At 59.1% G+C, this 21,949-nt stretch overlaps 1 protein-coding gene across 3 annotated transcripts in view; it reads right to left on the minus strand.

The window, feature by feature from the left end:
* Positions 1-3,416: 3,416 nt before the first annotated feature.
* LIN54 (lin-54 DREAM MuvB core complex component) overlaps positions 3,417-21,949 on the minus strand; it is a 37,809-nt gene continuing 19,276 nt past the window's right edge. For all 3 annotated transcript variants that reach the window (XM_054172728.1, XM_054172725.1, XM_054172724.1), the window contains 9 exons: positions 19,464-19,680; positions 18,099-18,172; positions 16,722-16,919; positions 14,599-14,690; positions 11,834-11,905; positions 9,248-9,350; positions 8,218-8,355; positions 6,557-6,759; positions 3,417-3,618 (listed from right to left, as the gene is read on the minus strand). In XM_054172728.1, the coding sequence (XP_054028703.1) occupies positions 3,417-3,618; positions 6,557-6,759; positions 8,218-8,355; positions 9,248-9,350; positions 11,834-11,905; positions 14,599-14,690; positions 16,722-16,919; positions 18,099-18,172; positions 19,464-19,680 (1,299 nt within the window). The remainder of the gene's footprint in view (positions 3,619-6,556; positions 6,760-8,217; positions 8,356-9,247; positions 9,351-11,833; positions 11,906-14,598; positions 14,691-16,721; positions 16,920-18,098; positions 18,173-19,463; positions 19,681-21,949) is intronic.

Raw genomic sequence — 21,949 nt, forward strand, 5'->3', positions numbered from 1 at the left:
GGAGGTAGTGGAGTCCCTGTCCCTGGAGGTGTTCAAGAGGGTATTGGACATGGCATGTGGAGCCATGGTTTAGTGGTCAGGAAGTGCTGGGTGACAGGTTGGACTTGCTGATCTTTGAGGTCTTTTCCAACATAATTAATTCTATGATTCTATTCTATGATCTCCAGGGATCCCTTTCCCAACCCTACCCTTCATAGAGAGAGTTGTTGGCCATTGGAATGTGCTGCCCAGGGAGGTGGTGGAGTCCCCCTCCCTGGAGGTGTTCAAGAGGGGCTTGGATGTGGCCCTTGGAGCCATGGTTTAGTTGTCAGGAGGTGTTGGGTGACAGCTTGGACTTGCTGAGCTCTGAGGTCTCTTCCAACCTTGGTGATTCTGTGGCTCAGCTTGGCTGCCATGTAGCACCAGCTGCTGTGCAGGACAGGACAGGAGAGGAAGCAAAGGCTGTCTCTGGCAGGGCTTGTTCCGATCCTGACAACCCAAGCCAAGATTTGCTTCAGAAGCAGCCCGGTGCTAGCCATGGGGTGAAAAAACCACCCTCTTCTGGCAGTGCTGCAGGAAAGGAGTGCAAAACCAAACCTAAAAATCACAGTTACAGAATAGTATAAATGTTTATTATGGTTTGTTTCCCCCCCCCTGCCCCCCCCCCTTGGTGATTTACCTGACTGCTTCATTTGTACAAGATAGAAAAGTTCTCTTCTCTGCATAAGGCCTAGGAAATACAAATGTCATTTGCCTGCCCTCAGATGTAAACAGAACTAGAAAATGAACCCTTGCCCCCTTCCCAAGCGCTGGTATGGAGCTGGAGGAACTCTTGGCTCCTGCCAGTCTTGTCCAGCAGTGTGATGCAGATGGCTGGGGAAGTACAAAACCCACTTCACACACTCCGTACACCAGGGGGGAGAGAGAGAGAGAGAGAGAGAGGAACCCCCAAGCTCCCTGTCTGGGAAAGCTTGGTCAAAACCAAAGAGGGAAGGAACTTAAGAGCGTTTGATTGCACCTCCAGAGTCTTTACAAGCAAAATACTCTCCCACACTACCCATCATACATAATTACAGCTGGCAGCTACATCCCAGGGGCTGCTCTTGCACGCCGGATATAAATACACAGCACGAAAGGTGCGGCTGAGAGGAAGCCGGGGAGGGAGGGGAGCTATGTACAAAAGAAACATGGAGCCTAAACAAAACCCCACCAAACCAACCCCCCCCAAAAAAAAGCACCCCAAGAAGGCAAACTGCAGTGTGAGAAATGCCCCTAAGCAGCTCTGACTCTGTTTTCACTTACACTACTTTACATTTGTACAAACTGTACAGGGGCCCAGCAGTCCGGCGGCCGCCTGCGCTGCCCAAGCCAGGCCCTCCTCCTCCTCCTCCTGCTGAGGAGAACTTACTGACAGGAGAGGTGGATTCCCTTCTTGGGGGTGTGCACAGGTGCACTGTGCTCAGGGAGATGTGGATAGCAGAGGGTGGCTGCAGGGCAGCCGTCTGCAAAGGCAGCCAGTGGCTGCCTCCCAGGCCTGTCGCGCCCCGGAGCGCTTGGAGGAGGGGGGCAGAGAAGAGGCAAGGAGGGAGGGAGGGCTCGGTGCAGAGGACTGTGGGGTGCAGGCAGGAGGGGAGGCATTCTCCTATCTCCCCACCAGCTCCCACCTCCTCATCAGCTCCCATCTCCCCACCATCTTCCATCTCCTCACCAGCTCCCACCTCCTCATCAGCTCCCACCTCCTCATCAGCTCCCATCTCCCCACCATCTTCCATCTCCCCACCATCTTCCATCTCCTCACCAGCTCCCACCTCCCCACCAGCTCCCACCTCCCCACCAGCTCTCATCTCCTCACCAGCTCCCACCTCCTCACCAGCTCCCACCTCCCCACCAGCTCTCATCTCCTCACCAGCTCCCACCTCCTCACCAGCTCCCATCTCCCCACCACCTCCCACCTCCCTACCAGCTCCCATCTCCCTACCAGCTCCCATCTCCCCACCAGCTCCCACCTCCCCACCAGCTCCCACCTCCCCACCATCACACCTGGCTCTGCTGCTGCTCTGCCTGGGCCCTGCCCTTCCCCAGGAGGCTGAGCCCCGCTGCGTTTCTCTGTGGTTAGGGTTTGACAGCAGAAATGAGCAAATCCCTTTGGGGAGAGTCTGCCAGGCCGAAGGGAGACACCCAGCAGCACTGCCTGGCATAAAACATCCTTCCTGGTGTGCGTGGCAGGGCAGTCACCTGCCAGCTGAGCAGTGCAGATGTGTTGCACTATGAGAAGTGTGACCTGAGGTGGCCTGGAACCAGTACTCACCAGCTCTCTGCCCCAGTGCACACACAGCTGCCCCCAGCTCTGTGCCACAGGATCCAGATGTCTGTCTGGTGCCCACTCCTGGTTCTGCACCTGCACCCTCTCTGACCATGGCTCTCAGTCACGCTCAACACTAAAAAGGCCTTAGGCCAAGTAAATTGTCAGCACAGAGAGAAGGAGCATCCTGCAGACCAACACCCAGGCTGAACATGATCCCTGCCTGAGTTTGCAAGGCCATTTGAATGCAGATTGTCTCCAGCCCTCACTAAGACAGCTGTGGTTCCCCCATCTGCCACTACCTCAGGCTTAAAACACTTGCAGGGTTACAGCTTGATCCTAGAAACCAAGGGATGGCAGAGCCCTGCCTCCAGTGAGGGATCAGGCTGCTGCAGAGCCTCTGAGAAACCAAGCTTCTGGTAACACTACCCTGGCTGCTCTTCCTCACTTCTGAGGACAGGCCACTCCCTGTCCTCACCTTCAGCTTCCAGCCTCAGAGCCACCTGAGCTCAGCCACATTCCTACCAAAAGATTCCAAATCATTCTTTTCAACTCCTTGGGCTCTGCTCCAGACCTGTGAGCCAGCCCCTCTGGTATTACCTGCACAGGGCTCTGTGCCCCAGGGAATGTGTCAGCTGCCACCTTCCCTTCAGATGCTCCTTGTCACACACTGCCCTTCGGCACTGGCCCCTCCTCATCTCGGGCCTGGCACCCCAAAGCATCACCTGGCTGCTGGCATCAGCTCCACAGACTGCCAACAATATACATTAGAATAATTTACAGCTGCCCTTCAGGCAGGGGATCTGGGGGTGGGGGGAGGGAGGGAGAGGGAGCACACAGCCAAGTTTGAAGGAACCCACCACTAATTTTGAAGGTTAAAAGCTGCACATTAGGAAGAAGAATGAGCTGGAGGCCTTGCCTGAAGGAGAAGAGGGTTTCAAGCTAAGGTTTCAAAGGCTCTACACCTCGATTAGAACAGGTTTATCCTCCCGTGGGGCTCGGGCAGCTGGGTGGCACAGCCAAGCACCAGGTGAGCGGCTCTGGGGAACTCCTGCGTGCCCGGCCCGAGCGCTCCCTGCGCCGAGCGCCTGCCGCCGCTCCGGTCCGCCGGCAGGGGGCGCTGCCCTGCCCCCGCTCAGCAGTTCATGGCGCCGGGGTCGCTTTTGGACTTCCCCGCCGAGTTGATGACCCTCATCAGGCAGCGCCCAAACTCCTCCAGGATCATCCTCTCGGCCTCGGCCTTGGACTTGCCCAGCTTCTCCGCCTGCTCCGCCTGCGCCAGCAGGCACTCGCAGGTCGCCTCCGCCACCTCCTTGGTGACAAAGGAGAAGGGCAGCCTGCAGGGGACACACAGACGCTCACCCTCGGCACACGCAGCTGCAGCCTGCGCCTCCAGAGCGGTTCCCCACAGAGCCCGAACACCAAGCAGGTAAGTAGTGGGCAGGGACTGGCTTGAAGAATAGGCCCTGGGGGTGCTGGGGGAGGAGAAGCTCCCCAGGAGCCAGCAGGGAGCACTTGCAGCCCAGAGAGCCAAGCAGAGCCTGGGCTGCAGCAAGAGAAGTGTGGCCAGCAGGGCCAGGGAGGGGATTCTGCCCCTCTGCTCCACTCTGCTGAGCCCACAGCTGCAGCTCTGGGGCCAGCTCTGCAGCCTCTGTGCCAGGAAGGCTCTGGAGGGGCTGGAAGGTGTCCAGAGCAGGGCCAGGAGGAGGAGCAGAGGGCTGGAGCTGCTCTGAGCACAGCCTGAGAGAGTTGGGGTTGTGCAGGCTGCAGAGGAGAAGGCTCCCAGGAGACCTTCTGGTGGCCTCCCAGGAGCTGCAGGGGGCTCCAAGATAGCTGGGGAGGGACTTTGGAGGGGGTGAGGGAGGGCTAGGAGTGGGGGGGCTGGAGCAGAAGTAGAAGTGGGGAGCTGGAGATTGGCTGTGAGGAAGAAGTTGTTGGCCAGGAGGGTGGTGAGAGCCTGGCCCAGGCTGCCCAGGGAGGTGGTGGAAGCCTCCTGGCTGGAGGTGTTTGCAGCCAGGCTGGAGGTGGCTGTGAGCAACCTGCTGTGGTGTGAGGTGTCCCTGCCCATGGCAGGGGGCTGGGGCTGGCTGAGCCTGGAGCTCCCTTCCAGCCCTGGCAGCTCTGTGACTCTACAAATGTCAATGAATCACCACTGGGTGTACAGAAGGAAAGACAAAGATAATTCTCACCAATGCCATGGGAAGAGAGAAGGCACTAAAACTGCTTGGACCAAAACAATCTCTCTTCTCTTCTTGCATCTTCGCTCTGGGAGAGATCCTAACTTGCTTCTGCTTCACCTTGGCTGCACTGTTTTGGTATTAACCTCTCTCTGCTCCTTTCTCTTGTCCCTTTTGCTCAGGGGGAGGCAGGGAAGGAGAAGCTGGCAGCTTCCCCCTGCTCTTTGACCTGGGTGGGTTCTTGTGCTGTTCATGAGTTGCAGATCCCTGTCACTATTGTAACTCCTGGATGTTTTGTCCACATCCCCTGCAGCCCATTGCAGACTGCAGTTCTGCCTGGAAACACAGCTCTCCCTTGCTTCCAGCTGGGCTGGGCTGGCAAAGGTAATGCTGGGGGGACAAATTTCAACCCAATTGGCTCCCAATGTGGGCAAAGCACCCACTGCTGCCAGCTGCAGGGCTGGGCAAGATGAGGCACTGTGTGCCCAGGTGGGCAAGAAGGCCACCAGCAGCCTGGCCTGGATCAGCAGGAGCAGGGCAGGGATTCTCCCTCTGTATTTGTGAGGTTGGGTTCAGTTTTGGGGCACTCACTGCAAGAAGGACCTTGAGGAGCTGGAGCAGGGCCAGAGAAGGGCAAGAAAGTTGGGGAAGGGTCTGGAGAAGAGGGCTGGGGAGGAGCAGCTGAGGGAGCTGGGGGTGGGGAGTGTGGAGCAGAGGAGGCTGAGGGAGACCTCCTTGCTCTCTGCAGGAGCCAGGGGGGTGCTGGGCTCTGCTCCCTAGTCTCAGGTGATAGAAGGAGAGGCAATGGCCTGAAGTTGTGCCAGGGGAGGCTTAGGTTGGAGGTGAGGAACAATTTCTTTGCTGCCAGAGTGGTCAGGGCCTGGCAGAGGCTGCCCAGGGAGCCCCCATCCCTGGAGGTGTTCCAGAAAGATGTGGGGACATGGTTTGGTGGCCATGGTGGTGCTGGATTGAAGCTTTTCCAGCTGAAGCAATTCCATGATCCCAAGAGCCTTTAGACAACCAACAGGGAGGGAAAGCTGCTAGGCTCAAACAAACTGGGAGGCCACTGTGCCTCCAGCAATGTGCCTTTGGAAAGGGGACTCTGAAATGCCCCAGGTTGTGCTGCCAGGGCAGCTCAAGGATGACATCCCCACAACAAATGGGGTGCCTGATGCTTTCTGTGAGCACAGGGGCAGCCAGGAGAAGCCAGCTTGTGGTTACACACAGCTGTTGGACCCTTTGGCTTGGAAAGGACATTTCAGATCCCTGAGTCCAGCTGTTAAGAGCCCAGGTTCCAGAGGGCAGGGCTGGCTGCTCCATCCACCTGTGTGCCCCTGCTGCTCCAGCTCACACAGACCACACCAGTGGAAAGCAGCTCCAAAGAGAGAGACCTTGGAGGCCTAGTGGACAGTAAGTTATCTATGGGACAGCAATGTGCCCTTGTGACCAAGAAGGCAAATGGCCTACAGTAAAAGTGTGCCCAGCAGGTCTAGGGAGGTTCTCCTCCTCCTCCTCCTCCTCTACTCTGCCCTGGTCAATCCCCACCTGCAATATTGTGTCCAGTTTTGGGCTCCCCAGTTCAACAGAAACAGAGAGTCCATGAGGGGACTTGAACATCTCCCCTGTGAAGAAAGGCTGAGAGCCCTGGGGGTGTTTAGTCTGGAGAAGAGAAGGCTGAGAGGGGATCTGATCAATGCCTATCAATAGCTGAGGGCTGGGGGGGCAAGAGGAAGGGGCCAGGCTCTTTTCAGTGGCACCCACTGACAGGGCAAGGAACAATGGATGTGAGCTAGAAGCCAGGAAGTTCCACCTCAGCATGAGGAGAAACTTCTTTACTGGGAGGCTGCTGCAGCCCTGGAGCAGGCTGCCCAGAGAGGTTGTGGAGTCTCCTGCTCTGGAGGTTTGAAAGGCCAACCTGGCTGTGTTCCTGGGGTGGCCTGCCCTGGGTGACCCTGCCCTGGCAGGGGACTTGGACTCAATGATCTCTGGAGGTCCCTTCCAAGCCCTCCCATTCTGTGGGTCTGTGATTCCCTGCCCCCCTCCTCACCCCTCACCAGACAAAAGACCTTAAAGGAACTGAAGCACTGCATTCACTTACTTCCCACCACCACTGCTGAGTGCTGGTGCTGGCCTTGTCAGCAGGTCTGAGATCTGGGAAGAGAGCTTGGTCTTGGCAGCAGTCTGCTGCTGGACCCTGACCTCTGCAGCGTCTGCTAGGTGCATCAAAGTCTTTCTCTCTGGGCTCTCCTCAAAGTTCTTGCAGCCAATGCATTTGCAGATGGAAGAGCACATGATTTTTGCCTGAAGGGAACAAAACCAAAGGTGAGGAACCTGCTGCAGCCTGGACTCCCTTTGTGCCAAGCCACAAAGAGAAGGTCTGCTTGGACTCTCTTAGCAGGTGGCCACCAGAAGGCAGCCCCAGGTAGTAGCTTTCTCCAAGCCAGAAGCCTTCCCCACAATGTCTCCTGGGAGCCAATGCAAGTCAGGGGCTCCCCACTCATCCCTGTCTTCCCCAGGATGCTTTTGCTGGTGAGCTCTGAGAGGTCAGCCTGCCTCTGGCTCTCCATCTGCTATGTGCATGGGAAAGCAGGCAAACAAACATAGAAATGCATGTAGCAAAGAGAAGAACACCAAAAATGGGCAGAGGGAGATTGGCTGTGAGGAAGAAACTCTTCCCCAGGAGGGTGGTGAGAGCCTGGCCCAGGCTGCCCAGGGAGGTGGTGGAAGCCTCCTGGCTGGAGGTGTTTGCAGCCAGGCTGGAGGTGGCTGTGAGCAACCTGCTGTGGTGTGAGGTGTCCCTGCCCAGGGCAGGGGGCTGGGGCTGGCTGAGCCTTGAGCTCCCTTCCAGCCCTGACAATTCCATGACATATATCTCTGTAGCTGCCTCTACAGCAGCCTGATGTAGAGCAACTTTGTCTTTTGTCTTGCACAGAGATGTTCTGGGCCAGAGCATCTGTGGGATGCTGGTTAGGTCACCCCTTGAGTCCTGTGTCCAGTTCTGGGCTCCTCAGATTAAGGAAGATGTTGAGCTGCTGGAAGGTGTCCAGAGAAGGGCAACAAAGCTGGGGAGGGGTCTGGGGCACAAGGATGGGGAGGGGGCTGGGGCACAGCCCTGTGAGGAGAGGCTGAGGGTTGATTAGCCTGGAGAAGAGGAGGCTCAGGGGAGACCTTCTTGCTCTCTCTAACTCCCTGCAGGGAGACTGTAGCCAGGTGGGGGTTGGTCTCTTCTCCCAGGCCCCCAGCACCAGAACAAGAGGACACAGTCTCAAGCTGTGCCAGGGGAGGTTTAGGCTGGAGGGGAGGAGAAAGTTCTTCCCAGCAAGAGGAATTGGCCACTGGGATGAGCTGCCCAGGGAGGTGGTGGAGTCCCCATCCCTGGAGGTGTTCAAGAGGGGCTTGGATGCGGCACTTGGAGCCATGGTTTAGTTGTCAGGAGGGGTTGGGTGCCAGCTTGGACTTGCTGAGCTCTGAGGTCTTTTCCAGCCTTATTGATTCTATGCTGCTTCAGCAGCTCCTTGGTGGAGCTCTCTGCAGGCAGCACAGCCCTTCAAACTCCGCTCTCAAAGGCCAAATCCAAGCCTGAGTTCAACCCTGCTGCACGCTTTACAAAGGCAAATCCACCTCACCCGAGGGAAGCCTGCAGCTCTGCCACCCAACGTTACAGCAATGGAAAACACCACAGCAAGAGGGAGAGGAGATGAGCAGGGCCAGCAGTGAAGGGAAGGAGGCTGTGGCTGGGGGGGAGGAGGTGCTGCCTACCTCGTAGCACTCGCAGTAGTTCTTCAGGCAGCCCGAGCGCTTGCAGTTGCAGCCCTTGCTGTGCCTCCGGTCCGACTCGCCTTCCTTCCCCTTCCCTATCTTGGGCTTGAAGGCTTCAGGGTTTCTGTCCAGGCAGGCCTGTCAATGCAGACCCAAAGGGTCACTCACTGCATGTGGGGGGGAGCAGAATGTAGAGGTCCAAGAGAAGACATTCAGCCTGGCAGGAGATGGGGGCAGCGTGGACACCCCCTGCCCCGCGCCAGAGCTTCTGAGGGACAAGCAGCTGAGTGCTGAGCTGCAGCCAGAGCAGGGAGAGCAGCAGCACAGGGAGGGGATTCTGCCCCTCTGCTCTGCTCTGCTCAGCCCCCACCTGCAGCACTGCCTCCAGCTCTGGGGCCCCCAGCACAAAAGGGACATAGAACTGCTGAAGTGGGTCCAGAGGAGTCCCCATCCCTGGAGGTGTTCAAGAGGGGCTTGGATGTGGCACTTGGAGCCATGGTGTGGTAGTCAGGGGGTGTTGGGTGCCAGCTTGGACTTGATGAGCTCTGAGCTCTTTCCCAACCTTGTTGATTCTATGAAGATGATCAGAGGGCTGCAGACCCTCCCCTGTGGGGCCAGGCTGGGAGAGTTGGGGCTGTTCAGCCTGGAGAAGGCTCCAGGGAGACCTCTGAGCAGCCTTCCAGTACCTGAAAGGGTTCCAGGAGAGCTGGGGAGGGATGCTTTACAAGGGTTGTAATGCCAGGCTGAGGTGCAATGGCTTTGAGCTGGGACAGGGAAGACTGAAAGTGGAGATGAGGAAGAAATTCTTTCCAGTGAGGCTAGGGAGACTCTGGCACAGGCTGCCCAGGGAGGCTGTGGCTGCCCCTGCCCTGGAGGTGTTGAAGGCCAGGCTGGGTGAGGCCTTGAGCCAGCTGGGGCTGGTGGGAGGTGTCCCTGCCCAGGGCAGGGGGCTGGAAGGGGCTGCTCTTTGAGGTGCCTCCCAAGGCCAGGCATGCTGTGGCAGCCCAGGAAGCAGCTCCCAGCCCCTCACCTTTATTGCTTTCTGGCGGTCGTTCTCGTGGTCCAGGTTGTTGTAGCAGTTTGTGCAGTTGCAGTTATTGCAGAACTCCCCATTGGCAAAGCAGTCACAGTACCTGGAAGAGAAGGTGCAGGAGGCACTGGGATCTGTGGCACTGCTGGCAGGACTGCTGGCAGCTGGCACAGACACGTGCTGGTCAGGGTCACAGCAGCACAGCGTCACCAAGGGTGGAAGAGACCTCAAAGATCATCCAGTCCAACCTGGCAGCACAGAGCTCATGGCTAAGCCATGGCTCCAAGTGCCACAGCCAAGCCCCTCCTGAACACCTCCAGGGATGGGGACTCCACCACCTCCCTGGGCAGCTCATCCCAATGGCTAACAACTCTCTCTGGGAAGAACTTTCTCCTCCCCTCCAGCCTGAACCTCCCCTGGCACAGCTTGAGACTGTGTCCTCTTGTTCTGCTGCTGGGGGCCTGGCAGAAGAGACCAACCCCCAGCTGGCTCCAACCTCCCTGCAGGGAGTTGCAGAGAGCAAGAAGGTCTCCCCTGAGCCTCCTCTTCTGCAGGCTAAGCAACCCCAGCTCCCTCAGCCTCTCCTCACAGGGCTGTGCCCCAGACCCCTCCCCAGCCTTGTGCCCCAGACCCCTCCCCAGCCTTGTGCCCCAGACCCCTCCCCAGCCTTGTTGCCCTTCTCTGGACACCTTCAAGTCTCTCAATGTCCTTCTTAAACTGAGGGGCCCAGAACTGGACACAGGACTCAAGCTGTGGCCTAAGCAGTGCTGAGCACAGGGCACAATGACCTCCCTGCTCCTGCTGGCCACACCATTCCTAATGCAGGCCAGGATGCCATTGGCCCTCTTGGCCCCCTGGGCACACTGCTGGCTCATGTTCAGCCAGCTGTCAATCAGCACCCCCAGGTCCCTCTCTGCCTGGCTGCTCTCAGCCACTCTGCCCCCAGCCTGTAGCTCTGCCTGGGGTTGCTGTGGCCAAAGTGCAGCCCCTGGCACTGGGACTTGTTGAATGCCATCCTGTTGGCCTCTGCCCATCTGCCCAGCCTGGCCAGGTCCCTCTGCAGAGCCCTTCTGCCCTCTAACTGACCAACATCTGCCCCCAGCTTGCTGTCAGCTGCACATTTGCAGCTGACTGACTCAACCCCCTCCTCCAGATCATCAGTGAAGATGTTAAAGAGCACAGGGCCCAGCCCTGCTCCCTGGGGCACACCACTGGTGCCTGGCTGCCAGCTGGCTGTGGCACCATTCACCACCACTCTCTGGGCTCAGCCTCCAGCCAGTTCCTCACCCAGCTCAGAGCTGCTGTCCCAGCCAGGGGCTGACAGCTTGGCCAGGAGCTTGCTGGGGGGGATGGTGGCAAAGGCCTTGCTGCAGTCCAGGCAGAGTCCATCCACAGCCTGCCCCACATCCCCCAGGCAGTCCCCTGGGCATGGAAGGAGATCAGGTTGGTCAGGCAGGAGCTGCCCTTCCTCAATCCATGTTGGTCACCCTGAGCTCTGCTCCCCAGAGCTGGCTGCTGGCTGCAGTGCAGCTCCAGTGGGGCTGAGATGATGTTTAGGTGTTCAAGAGGGGACTGGATGTGGCACTTGGTGCCATGGTCCAGTAGCCATGAGGTGTTGGGTGACAGGTTGGGCTTGATGATCTTTGAGGTCTTTTCCAACCTGGTTGATTCTGTGGTCACTTAGCTCAAGTGCCCTCAGCAAGAGAAGCTAATGAGGCTTGTCTCTAGGGCATCTCCAAGGGGGGCTGACCCACAGGTGGAGGCCTGGCCTGCTGCAGCCACCTCACAGCCAGTGCAAGGCAGCCTCCAGGAGCTCCCAGCCAGCCAGAACAAGAGGCTAGCAGCTGGGAGACCTTGGAGCTGCAGTTCTGTAGCTGAAGGGGACCTCGACCCTCAGGCTGGAGGGGAGGAGAAAGTTCTTCCCAGCAAGAGGAATTGGCCACTGGGATGAGCTGCCCAGGGAGGTGGTGGAGTCCCCAGCCCTGGAGGGGTTCAAGAGGGGCTTGGCTGTGGCCCTTGGAGCCATGGTTTAGCTGTCAGGAGGTGCTGGGTGCCAGCTTGGCCTTGCTGAGCTCTGAGGTCTTTTCCAACCTTACTGATTCTATGGCCTACAGGCAGGCTGGGGAGGGACTGCTTAGAAGGAGCTGTGGGGACAGAATGAGGGGCAAGGGTTTGAAACTGGAGCAGGGCAGAGTTAGGTTGGACAGCAGCAGGAAGCTCTGCACAGTGAGGGTGGGGAGAGCCTGGCCCAGGCTGCCCAGGGAGATGGTGGAAGCCTCCTCCTCATCCCTGGAGGTGTTTGCAGCCAGGCTGGAGGTGGCTGTGAGCAACCTGCTGTGGTGTGAGGTGTCCCTGGAGGAGGCTGGATAACCTTTGAGGCCCCTTCCAACCTGCTGCAGCCTGTGAATGTGTGAAAGCCACACAGCTCCCAGGTGCTGCAGAGTTACACAGGCACTGGAAGGTCTCCAGCAGCAGCAGCAGCAGCCCCAAGCTCAGCAGCCAGCCACAACCTTCCTGAGCCACTCCACAGAGCTGATGTCCTGTGGGAAGGGAGGCTGCAAGCAGCCAAGCCCCAGCTGTACTCACAGTTTCAAGCACAGAGACTTGGTGCAGTTGCAAGGCTTCCGGGGGCGGTTTGCAGACTCGGAGGGAATGATTCTGCCGAGGGGAGACAAAAGAGACCAAAGGGAAACAAACAAACAGACACAAGAGTGCATGCCTGCCCACCCCAGCGTGCTCAGCCTACACCCTAGCCAAGAGCCCATCACAACACCTCTTCACAAGCTCCTCTTCCACTCCCCTCTCTGCCTGTTTAAGGAACCAGTAGGCTAAGAGAGCTCTCCCAGCCCAGAAGGAGCTGAGCTGCTTGCTGCAGGCCTGGCTGTGTGCCTGAAGCACAGGAGTGAGGCTCAGAGCCACTGAAGGCTGGAAATGGGGAGGTGGGGAAAAAACCCCCAGCCCAGAATCCCTCTGCATGCAGCCAAGGCTGACACTGCAGGATTGGATCCATCCTGGAAGGAAGGGTGCTTAGGGACAGGGAGAGCCTTGGGAGAGCTGGAAGGAAATGGGAAAGCAAAGCACAGGGTGGTCTGGAGTGGATGAACCCCACTTGCCCCAGCAGCCAGAGCCTTCCAGCTGCTCTGCAAGCTGGGATCATCCCTAATCACCTGGGGTGAGATGGGGTCCCAGCCCTGCCCAGCAACTGCTGCAGCTCCCAGCAGGGAGATTAAACCAAAGCCCTTCAGCTGAGGAGCTGCAGCTGGATGTGGGATTAGGTTGCATCATCTGAGGCTGCAACAACCACCAGAGCACTGAGAGCTTCCAGCAGACACCACCACAGCAAAGCCTGCTGGGCTGGCAAAGGGAAGTGAGCACACAGGGAGCTGGGCCTGACAGCCTGAAAGGAAGTGACACAAAGCTGCTGGGGACAGGGAGAGCCCTGGGGGCTGCTGGGGAGGGCAGGATTCTGGGTGCTGAGGGACAGGAGAGCCCTGGGGGCTGCTGGGGAGGGCAGGATTCTGGGTGCTGAGGGACAGGAGAGCCCTGGGGGCTGCTGGGGAGGGCAGGATTCTGGGTGCTGAGGGACAGGAGAGCCCTGGGGGCTGCTGGGGAGGGCAGGATTCTGGGTGCTGAGGGACAGGAGAGCCCGGGGGGCTGCTGGGGAGGGCAGGATTCTGGGTGCTGAGGGACAGGAGAGCCCTGGGGGCTGCTGGGGAGGGCAGGATTCTGGGTGTCTGGGGACAGGAGAGCCCTGGGGGCTGCTGGGGAGGGCAGGATTCTGGGTGCTGAGGGACAGGAGAGCCCTGGGGGCTGCTGGGGAGGGCAGGATTCTGGGTGCTGAGGGGCAGGAGAGCCCTGGGGGCTGCTGGGGAGGGCAGGATTCTGGGTGCTGAGGGACAGGAGAGCCCTGGGGGCTGCTGGGGAGGGCAGGATTCTGGGTGCTGAGGGACAGGAGAGCCCTGGGGGCTGCTGGGGAGGGCAGGATTCTGGGTGCTGAGGGACAGGGAGAGCCCTGGGGGCTGCTGGGGAGGGCAGGATTCTGGGTGCTGAGGGACAGGAGAGCCCTGGGGGCTGCTGGGGAGGGCAGGATTCTGGGTGCTGAGGGACAGGAGAGCCCTGGGGGCTGCTGGGGAGGGCAGGATTCTGGGTGTCTGGGGACAGGAGAGCCCTGGGGGCTGCTGGGGAGGGCAGGATTCTGGGTGTCTGGGGACAGGAGAGCCCTGGGGGCTGCTGGGGAGGGCAGGATTCTGGGTGCTTAGGGACAGGAGAGCCCTGGGGGCTGCTGGGGAGGGCAGGATTCTGGGTGCTGAGGGACAGGAGAGCCCTGGGGGCTGCTGGGGAGGGCAGGATTCTGGGTGCTGAGGGACAGGAGAGCCCTGGGGGCTGCTGGGGAGGGCAGGATTCTGGGTGCTTAGGGACAGGAGAGCCCTGGGGGCTGCTGGGGAGGGCAGGATTCTGGGTGCTGAGGGACAGGAGAGCCCTGGGGGCTGCTGGGGAGGGCAGGATTCTGGGTGCTGAGGGACAGGGAGAGCCCTGGGGGCTGCTGGGGAGGGCAGGATTCTGGGTGCTGAGGGACAGGAGAGCCCTGGGGGCTGCTGGGGAGGGCAGGATTCTGGGTGCTGAGGGACAGGGAGAGCCCTGGGGGCTGCTGGGGAGGGCAGGATTCTGGGTGCTGAGGGACAGGAGAGCCCTGGGGGCTGCTGGGGAGGGCAGGATTCTGGGTGCTGAGGGACAGGAGAGCCCTGGGGGCTGCTGGGGAGGGCAGGATTCTGGGTGCTGAGGGACAGGAGAGCCCTGGGGGCTGCTGGGGAGGGCAGGATTCTGGGTGCTGAGGGACAGGGAGAGCCCTGGGGGCTGCTGGGGAGGGCAGGATTCTGGGTGCTGAGGGACAGGAGAGCCCTGGGGGCTGCTGGGGAGGGCAGGATTCTGGGTGCTGAGGGACAGGGAGAGCCCTGGGGGCTGCTGGGGAGGGCAGGATTCTGGGTGCTGAGGGACAGGAGAGCCCTGGGGGCTGCTGGGGAGGGCAGGATTCTGGGTGCTTAGGGACAGGGAGAGCCTTTCCAATTGAAAGAAGAGACTTCCAAGGGGCTTTGGAGCTGGAGGAGGGGAAACTGAAGCTTCCAGGGGGCTTTGAGCTGGAGGAGGGGAAAGTGAAGCTGGAGATGAGGAAGGAATTGCTGGCAGTGAGGCTGGGGAGCCTCTGGCACAGGCCGGCCAGGGTGGCTGCCCCCGCCCTGGAGCTGTTGAAGGCCAGGCTGGCTGAGGCCTCTGCTGGGGCTGGTGGGAGCTGCCTGTGGCAGGGCAGGGGCTGGGGGAAGGCCCTGGGCCCCTGCAGGCTGGGGAGCACTCACCCGTTGAAGGGCAGGCGTGCCTGGGACTGGGTGCTGGCGCTGCCCGTGAAGCCCGTGCTGCTGGCTATGGACACGTAGGAGGACTGCTGGAGCTGGCAAAACACAACCATCAGTGCTTAGCAGAGTCCCTGCTGCTCAGGAGGAGGATGTGGGGCTCAGCTTCCCAGGAGCTTCCCAACAGGCTGCTGCCAAAGTGGCACCTTGCAAGCAGCCCCCCTTGCAGCCCGGGCAGCAGCCTCCTGCCTCCACCCTTCGCATGCCAGCCTGATTGTAGCTGCTGGGTTTGTTCCCCAGCACACTGCCCCCAGCCACACAGCTACCAGGGCTCACACACAGAAGCAACCTTCAGACCACAAACAGTTCCAGCTCCTACAGCCATGCTCCTTGTCCCTCTCCTCCTGCTAAGCAGCCCTGTCCCTCATGGAGCAGGGTCACTCTGCACGGATTACCCCAGCAGCCTCCTGACTGTCACTGAGTGCAGGATGAAACCCCAACCAGCGACATGTTTGACACCCCAGCTGCTCTGCACACCTGCAGCCACAGCTTGCTTCAGCACCTTGAGAAACCCCCAAGCCCCCTAAGAGGCAAACTGCCTTCTGTTGTGTGGCTGAGGTGCAGCCATTCCCTCCTGCTGGGGCAGGTTCTGAGGACAGATGGGCAGCTGACAAGGGCTGGGAGCCACTGGGACCAGCCCAGAGAGGACACAGGCTGTGTCCAGAGCACAGAACCTCTGAGGAGAGGCCCAGTGGTGTTACTTGGTTTAGGTTGGTGGAAGTGGACTGGAAGGAAAGCAGAATTCTTCAGCTGTGGCAAAACCAGAAGGGAAGCAGCAGTGAGGCTGGTGGGAGTCAAGCCAGGAGCTGGCAGAGCCCTGGTCTGTACAGATTGGCTCCTTGGCCTTAGCAGAACGGTTCATGGATCCCCCTTTGCATTCTGAGTGTTGCTCAGCCCTTGGCAGAGAGCTAATCCCTAGACCTGGGTTGGTGTGAGCCTGCTCCTGAGCCCTGGCAACATGGTCACCTAAGTGCCAGCCCTTCAGCACAGCCACACAGACATGCTGTGACCCTTCTCAGGCTTGGTGCTTTGCCCTGCATCCCCAGGCCCTGAAGGTCCTGTGAACCACCAGGACAGCACAGCCACACAGACATGCTGTGACCCTTCTCAGGCTTGGTGCTTTGCCCTGCATCCCCAGGCCCTGAAGGCCCTGTGAGCCACCAGGACAGCACAGACACATTCCTTCTTCCCTTCATGGCCTGCCTTCCCTGCTGGCCTCAGGGTTGCTAGGCACCAGGCTGACTGGTCCCTTCCTTAGGGGCCATGAAGGTGGCAGGCACCCAGAGAGGCAGGAGGTGGTGACCCTGGCACAGAAGAGGGAAGCACAGCAGCATGCAGGCTGCTGTCAGTGAAATCATTTGGTTAGCAGTCCTAAGGCAGGAGCTTGGACCAGAGCTGCTGCTGGCCAGGGAGACCTGTGAGCCTGCCATGGGCTGGGACACCTCCACCATCAGCTGTCCTCCATGAGGCTAGTGAGGCACTGGCACAAGCTTGGAGGTGTTCAAAGCCAGGCTGGACAGGACCTTGAGCAGGTCTGTAGTGGAAGGTGTCCCTGCCCACAGCAGGGGGGTTGGAACTGGATGATCTTTAAAGGTCCCTTCCAAGCTCAACCATTCTGTGATCTCCTGCTTCCAAGGACTGAGTGACTCAGACTCTTGTATGCTTCATCTCTTTCTCTCTCACATGGCTTTCAGAGCTGGATTGAGGCTGTCCCACTGGTAAAGCAAACCATGTAGTAAGGTTTGCAGAGAGCCTGGGTGATCAGGAAGGGCCTGAAGTTCTATTACAAAGGCTGTAGCATGCTACCCATAAAACTGCAGCCCACTGCTCCTGCTGATACAGCCTTGTGCTGCTCTGATGATCAGTGCTGAACCAAACAGTCCCTGGGAAGAGAAGAAAACCCTTTGAGCTGTAACTTGGGATTCAGTGCAGGCAGCCTTCTGCCTGAGGGCCCCAGGAGGAACTGTTTGTCCCCTCAGTGCCAGGTGGACAGCTGGGGAGCAAGAACCTTCCAGAAGAAGGCAGTGTGCACTACAGCTTCCTTCAGTCTCTCCAGGGTGCCAGCATACCTGTGTGACATACTGGGCTGGAAGCACTGCATAGCCAACGTTCCCTGTGCCAGGGGCTGGGGCCAGCACAGTGCCAGGGGGCAGGTTGGTGAGGTTGGGCTGGATCTGTGGCAGTGGAGTGGCTGGCATGATGAGTCTCTGCTGGGGCTGGCTGGTAGTGACAATCTGGGAGGTTGGGTTCATTGGCTTGGGCACCACCTGCAGAGGAGAAAGGTCTTGATGAGATCACAGTTGGGTGGCTCCAGGAGGCAGCTCTCAGGAGCAGAACATTTCACTGCAGGCCTGGAGCTGGCTGTGGTTGGTGGCCAGGCAGGGCAAGGCAGGGCTGTCCCTGTGTCCCCAGCTGCTTGACAGCCTGTGCTGGCCAGGCAGGGCAAGGCAGGGCTGTCCCTGTGTGCTCAGCTGCTTGACAGCCTGTGCTGGCCAGGCAGAGCTGTCCCTGTGTGCTCAGCTGCTTGACAGCCTGTGCTGGCCAGGCAGAGCTGTCCCTGTGTGCTCAGCTGCTTGACAGCCTGTGCTGGCCAGGCAGGGCTGTCCCTGTGTCCCCAGATGCTTGACAGCCTGTGCTGGCCAGGCAGAGCAAGGCAGGGCTGTCCCTGTGTCCCCAGCTGCTTGACAGCCTGTGCTGGCCAGGCAGAGCAAGGCAGGGCTGTCCCTGTGTGCTCAGCTGCTTGACAGCCTGTGCTGGCCAGGCAGGGCAAGGCAGGGCTGTCCCTGTGTGCTCAGCTGCTTGACAGCCTGTGCTGGCCAGGCAGGGCAAGGCAGGGCTGTCCCTGTGTCCCCAGCTGCTTGACAGCCTGTGCTGGCCAGGCAGAGCAAGGCAGGGCTGTCCCTGTGTCCCCAGCTGCCTGACAGCCTGTGCTGGCCAGGCAGGGCTGTCCCTGTGTGCTCAGCTGCTTGACAGCCTGTGCTGGCCAGGCAGGGCAAGGCAGGGCTGTCCCTGTGTGCTCAGCTGCTTGACAGCCTGTGCTGGCCAGGCAGGGCAAGGCAGGGCTGTCCCTGTGTCCCTGTGTCCCTGTGTGCTCACCTGCTTGACAGCCTGTGCTGGCCAGGCAGGGCTGTCCCTGTGTGCTCACCTGCTTGACAGCCTGTGCTGGCCAGGCAGGGCTGTCCCTGTGTGCTCAGCTGCTTGACAGCCTGTGCTGGCCAGGCAGGGCTGTCCCTGTGTCCCTGTGTCCCTGTGTGCTCAGCTGCTTGACAGCCTGTGCTGGCCAGGCAGGGCTGTCCCTGTGTCCCTGTGTCCCTGTGTGCTCAGCTGCTTGACAGCCTGTGCTGGCCAGGCAGGGCTGTCCCTGTGTCCCTGTGTCCCTGTGTGCTCACCTGCTTGACAGCCTGTGCTGGCCAGGCAGGGCTGTCCCTGTGTCCCTGTGTGCTCACCTGCTTGACAGCCTGTGCTGGCACGATGGGCACCGACATCCTGACGGGGGTGGCGTTCACCACCACTGGCTTTGCTGGGATCAGGAAACAGGAAGAGGTTAACAGCCAGCCTTGAGTCAGAGCTCCCAGCAGAAGGTGGCACCAAGGTACCTCACCCTGCACCCCCCTTGAGCTCAAGGACACTGCTGGCAGCAGCTCTGGGGACAGGATTGTGTGCACAGCGACGGCTTAGAGCCCAGCCTGGCTGCAGAGCTCCTCTGGACGCTGCCCCTCCCTTGGCAGGAGGGATACAAACAGCACAGCTTGATCAGATTAGAGGTTGACCTGCTGGACAGCAGCTCCATGGAGGAGGACTTTGGAGTGCTGGTGGACACTAAGTTATCCATGGGCCAAGAAGGCCAAATGGTCTCCTGAGGCGCATGAAGAGCAGCGTGGCCTCCCAGCAGGCCAAGGGAGGTTCTGTCTCCCTCTGCTCTGCCCTGCTGAGACCCCAGGTGGAGTATTGTGTCCAGTTCTGGGCTCCCCAGTTTAATAGGGACAGGGTTATACTGGAGAGTGCCCAATGGAGGCTATGAGGATGATGAAGGGCCTGGAACATGGCTGATGAGGAAAGGCTGAGAGCCCTGGGGCTGGTTAGCCTGGAGGGGAGCAGCCTGAGAGGAGAGCTTAGGAATGGTTACAGCTATCTGAAGGGTGGGGGGCAAGAAGAAGGGGCCAGGCTATTTCCAGTGGTGCCTGTGAGAGGACAAGGGGCAGTGCACACAAACTGGAACCCAGGAAGTTCCATCTCAACAGGAGGAGAAACTTCCTTGCTGTGAGGGTGCTGGAGGCCTGGAGCAGGCTGCCCAGAGAGGTTGTGGAGTCTCCTCTGGAGACTTTCAAAACCTGCCTGGATGTGTTCCTGTGTGACCTGCCCTAGCAGGGGGCTTGGAATTGCTCATCTCCAGAGGTCCCTCCCAACCCCTGCCATCTTATTCCATCAGGAATAAGGCCAGGAAGCAGCATGACTATCTGCCCCTTCCAAAGCATTTGAAATGCAAGGACCTTCATGGTGCAGGAGTTCTGGGAGGGTGTTTGGGGGCTTCTCACACAGAGGACCTGGGACTTGCCATGACTCACCCAACAAAGCTGGTAAAGCAGGGAAAAGCAAGCTAAAATGCTCTAAGGATCCAGCTACAGAACAACCACCCCCAGCCCAGCAGGGTGAGATTCACAGGAGTGCCCCACAAACCCAAGGGCACCTGGCAGTGCTGGGAGATCTCTCTGAGCCACTCATTTCAATCCTTACAAAACAGCCAGGGAGCAGGGGGAGGGGGGAGGAGAGAAGCAAAAATCAAGAGAGACTTCCTTCAGACCAGCACTTACCCTGCTGCAGAGGCTGTGTGTTGGTGCTGGGGGGCTGGCTGGCTGACTGGGTTGAAGTGTTGGCTGTGGTGGCAGTGACCAGCCTGACGTAGTGGAACTTGCTTCCAGGGACCTGGATCTGCTGGACATTGGGTGCAGTTGCCAAGGGAATGATTGTCTTAAACTGAGATGTACTCACTCCTCCTACAGTGAGGGTCTGCACTGCTGATTTCACAGCCTGTTAACCCAACACAGAGAGCACAGAGTTACTTGCACTAAGGCAGAAACAACACCAGCTTTGCTGCAGGGGCTGGGAGTGCCAGGATGAGGGACAATGGCTTTGAGCTGGCAGAGGGGAGCCTGAGAGTGGAGAGAAGGAAGAGAGTGAGGCTGGGGAGACACTGGCACAGGCTGCCCAGGGAGGCTGTGGCTGCCTCCTGCCTGGAGGTGCTCAAGGCCAGGCTGGATGAGGCCCTGAGCAAGCTGGGGCTGGTGGGAGGTGTCCCTGCCCATGGCAGAGGGGTTGGAACTGGATGATCCTGGAGGTGCCTTCCAATCCAAACCATGCTATGGCTCTCTGATCAGTAGGTTCAGTCCTCAGCTTGCTGGGGAAGAACTCTTCCCTCCACTGAGACCTCTGAGAAGCAAGTCAGTTATCCCCAGTTCTGCTTCCCAAAGTAAGAGGTGGGAAGGGATTAACTGCCTCAGAGCTCCATTTTCACTGCTCTCCACCACAGACACTGACACAGGCAGGGGGGGACTCCCTCCAGGTTCCCAGCCACACTGCCTGCCAAACCCACTGCAGGTGACTCCAGAGAGCACTGCTCAGTCCTGGAAACCAAGCAATGACCAAAGCTAGAAAGATCCCTACCAAGGCAACACCTGGGGAGAGCTTGCAGAACTGCTGGTGCTGGAGCCTGGCACGACTCCTCTCTGGGTGCAGACCTGCCCTGCTCAGACAGCTTGCACTGCCACAGAGAAATGGCTGTGCAGTGCCTGAGAGGGAAGGGCAACACAGCCCACCCCTGAGAGCTGGGCCACCAGGGAAGGCACAATCTGAGAGGGGGAAGAAGCAAGAGCAATGGAGAGGAGCAAAGCAAAAAGGGGAAAGGAAATCTGTTGGGCAGCTGTGCTGCCCCACAGCTGGAATAACAACACACCTGGACCTGGCAAGCCTTCAGCTTTCCAACTGCTCTCAGACTGCCCACAGTCATCCTCACAGTCATGAAGCTGCCAGTTTGATAACAGCACTGCTGACCACCTCAGACCTTGGCTTGTTCTTCCCTTTCCTCCTTCCATCTAACTTCCTTTGGAGCTCAGCTTTTCATTCCCAGTCTCTTTTGACACAGATATAAAATACATCACTGCCCCTGGCATTAAGATTGAATGCTAAAATGGGGGGGAGAGGATGATGTGGCTTCAAACAGAAGGATCACAGTAAGGCTCTGGAGGGGCTGGAAGGTGTCCAGAGCAGGGCCAGGAGGAGGAGCAGAGGGCTGGAGCTGCTCTGAGCACAGCCTGAGAGAGTTGGGGTTGTGCAGGCTGCAGAGGAGAAGGCTCCCAGGAGACCTTCTGGTGGCCTTGCAGGAGCTGCAGGGGGCTGCAAGAGAGCTGGGGAGGGACTTTGGAGGGGGTGAGGGAGGGATAGGAGTGGGGGGGCTGGAGCAGAAGTAGAAGTGGGGAGCTGGAGCTTGGCTGTGAGGAAGAAGTTGTTGGCCAGGAGGGTGGTGAGAGCCTGGCCCAGGCTGCCCAGGGAGGTGGTGGAAGCCTCCTGGCTGGAGGTGTTTGCAGCCAGGCTGGAGGTGGCTGTGAGCAACCTGCTGTGGTGTGAGGTGTCCCTGCCCAGGGCAGCTGAGCCTTGAGCTCCCTTCCAACCCTGACAATTGTGTGATTTTCCCAGCTCCCCAGCTTTCAGCAGCACAAAGGCAATGCCAGTTTGCAGATCTTCCAGCAGCAGTACAAGCCAGGCCTTCTTTGACCTACTGAAAGCAGTTCCAAGCAAGCAGGGTGCCAGCCTCAGGGTTATCACAGGCAGAGCAGCAGGGCCAAAGTTCCCTCCAGCACACAAACTGGTGGCTGCCATCCAAGGGCTGCCAACCAGCTCCATGGGATGCTCCAAGAGGCACTTCCTGCTAAAGACAAGTTCCTGAAGGCAGTGAAGAGACAGGTGAAAACCTTGTGTGGTGGCAGAGAGCTTTGGATCAGAACTCAGGATGTGTTCTGGCACAGCCATCTCCACCTGGCTCCAGCCAGAGTGAGTTCACCTGTGAATGACTGTTTCAAGATGACACTTGGGGCAGGTTTGGTCTGACAAAACCCCACACAGTTTCAGATCATGCTGGTGTCCACATCCAGCACTCCAGTCATCACCTGCACCAGCAAGGCAAGCCAGGTAACATCTGGCTGAGTCTCTGGTCTTGTGCTGTGCATACAGCTGTGTCCACTCCCTGCTACAGCCACTCCAGTTGTTCACACTCAGGCACAGCCTGAGTCCAAGTGCCAGGGGC

This window comes from Dryobates pubescens, chromosome 24 (assembly GCF_014839835.1).
Source record: "Dryobates pubescens isolate bDryPub1 chromosome 24, bDryPub1.pri, whole genome shotgun sequence".
NCBI lineage: Eukaryota > Metazoa > Chordata > Aves > Piciformes > Picidae > Dryobates > Dryobates pubescens.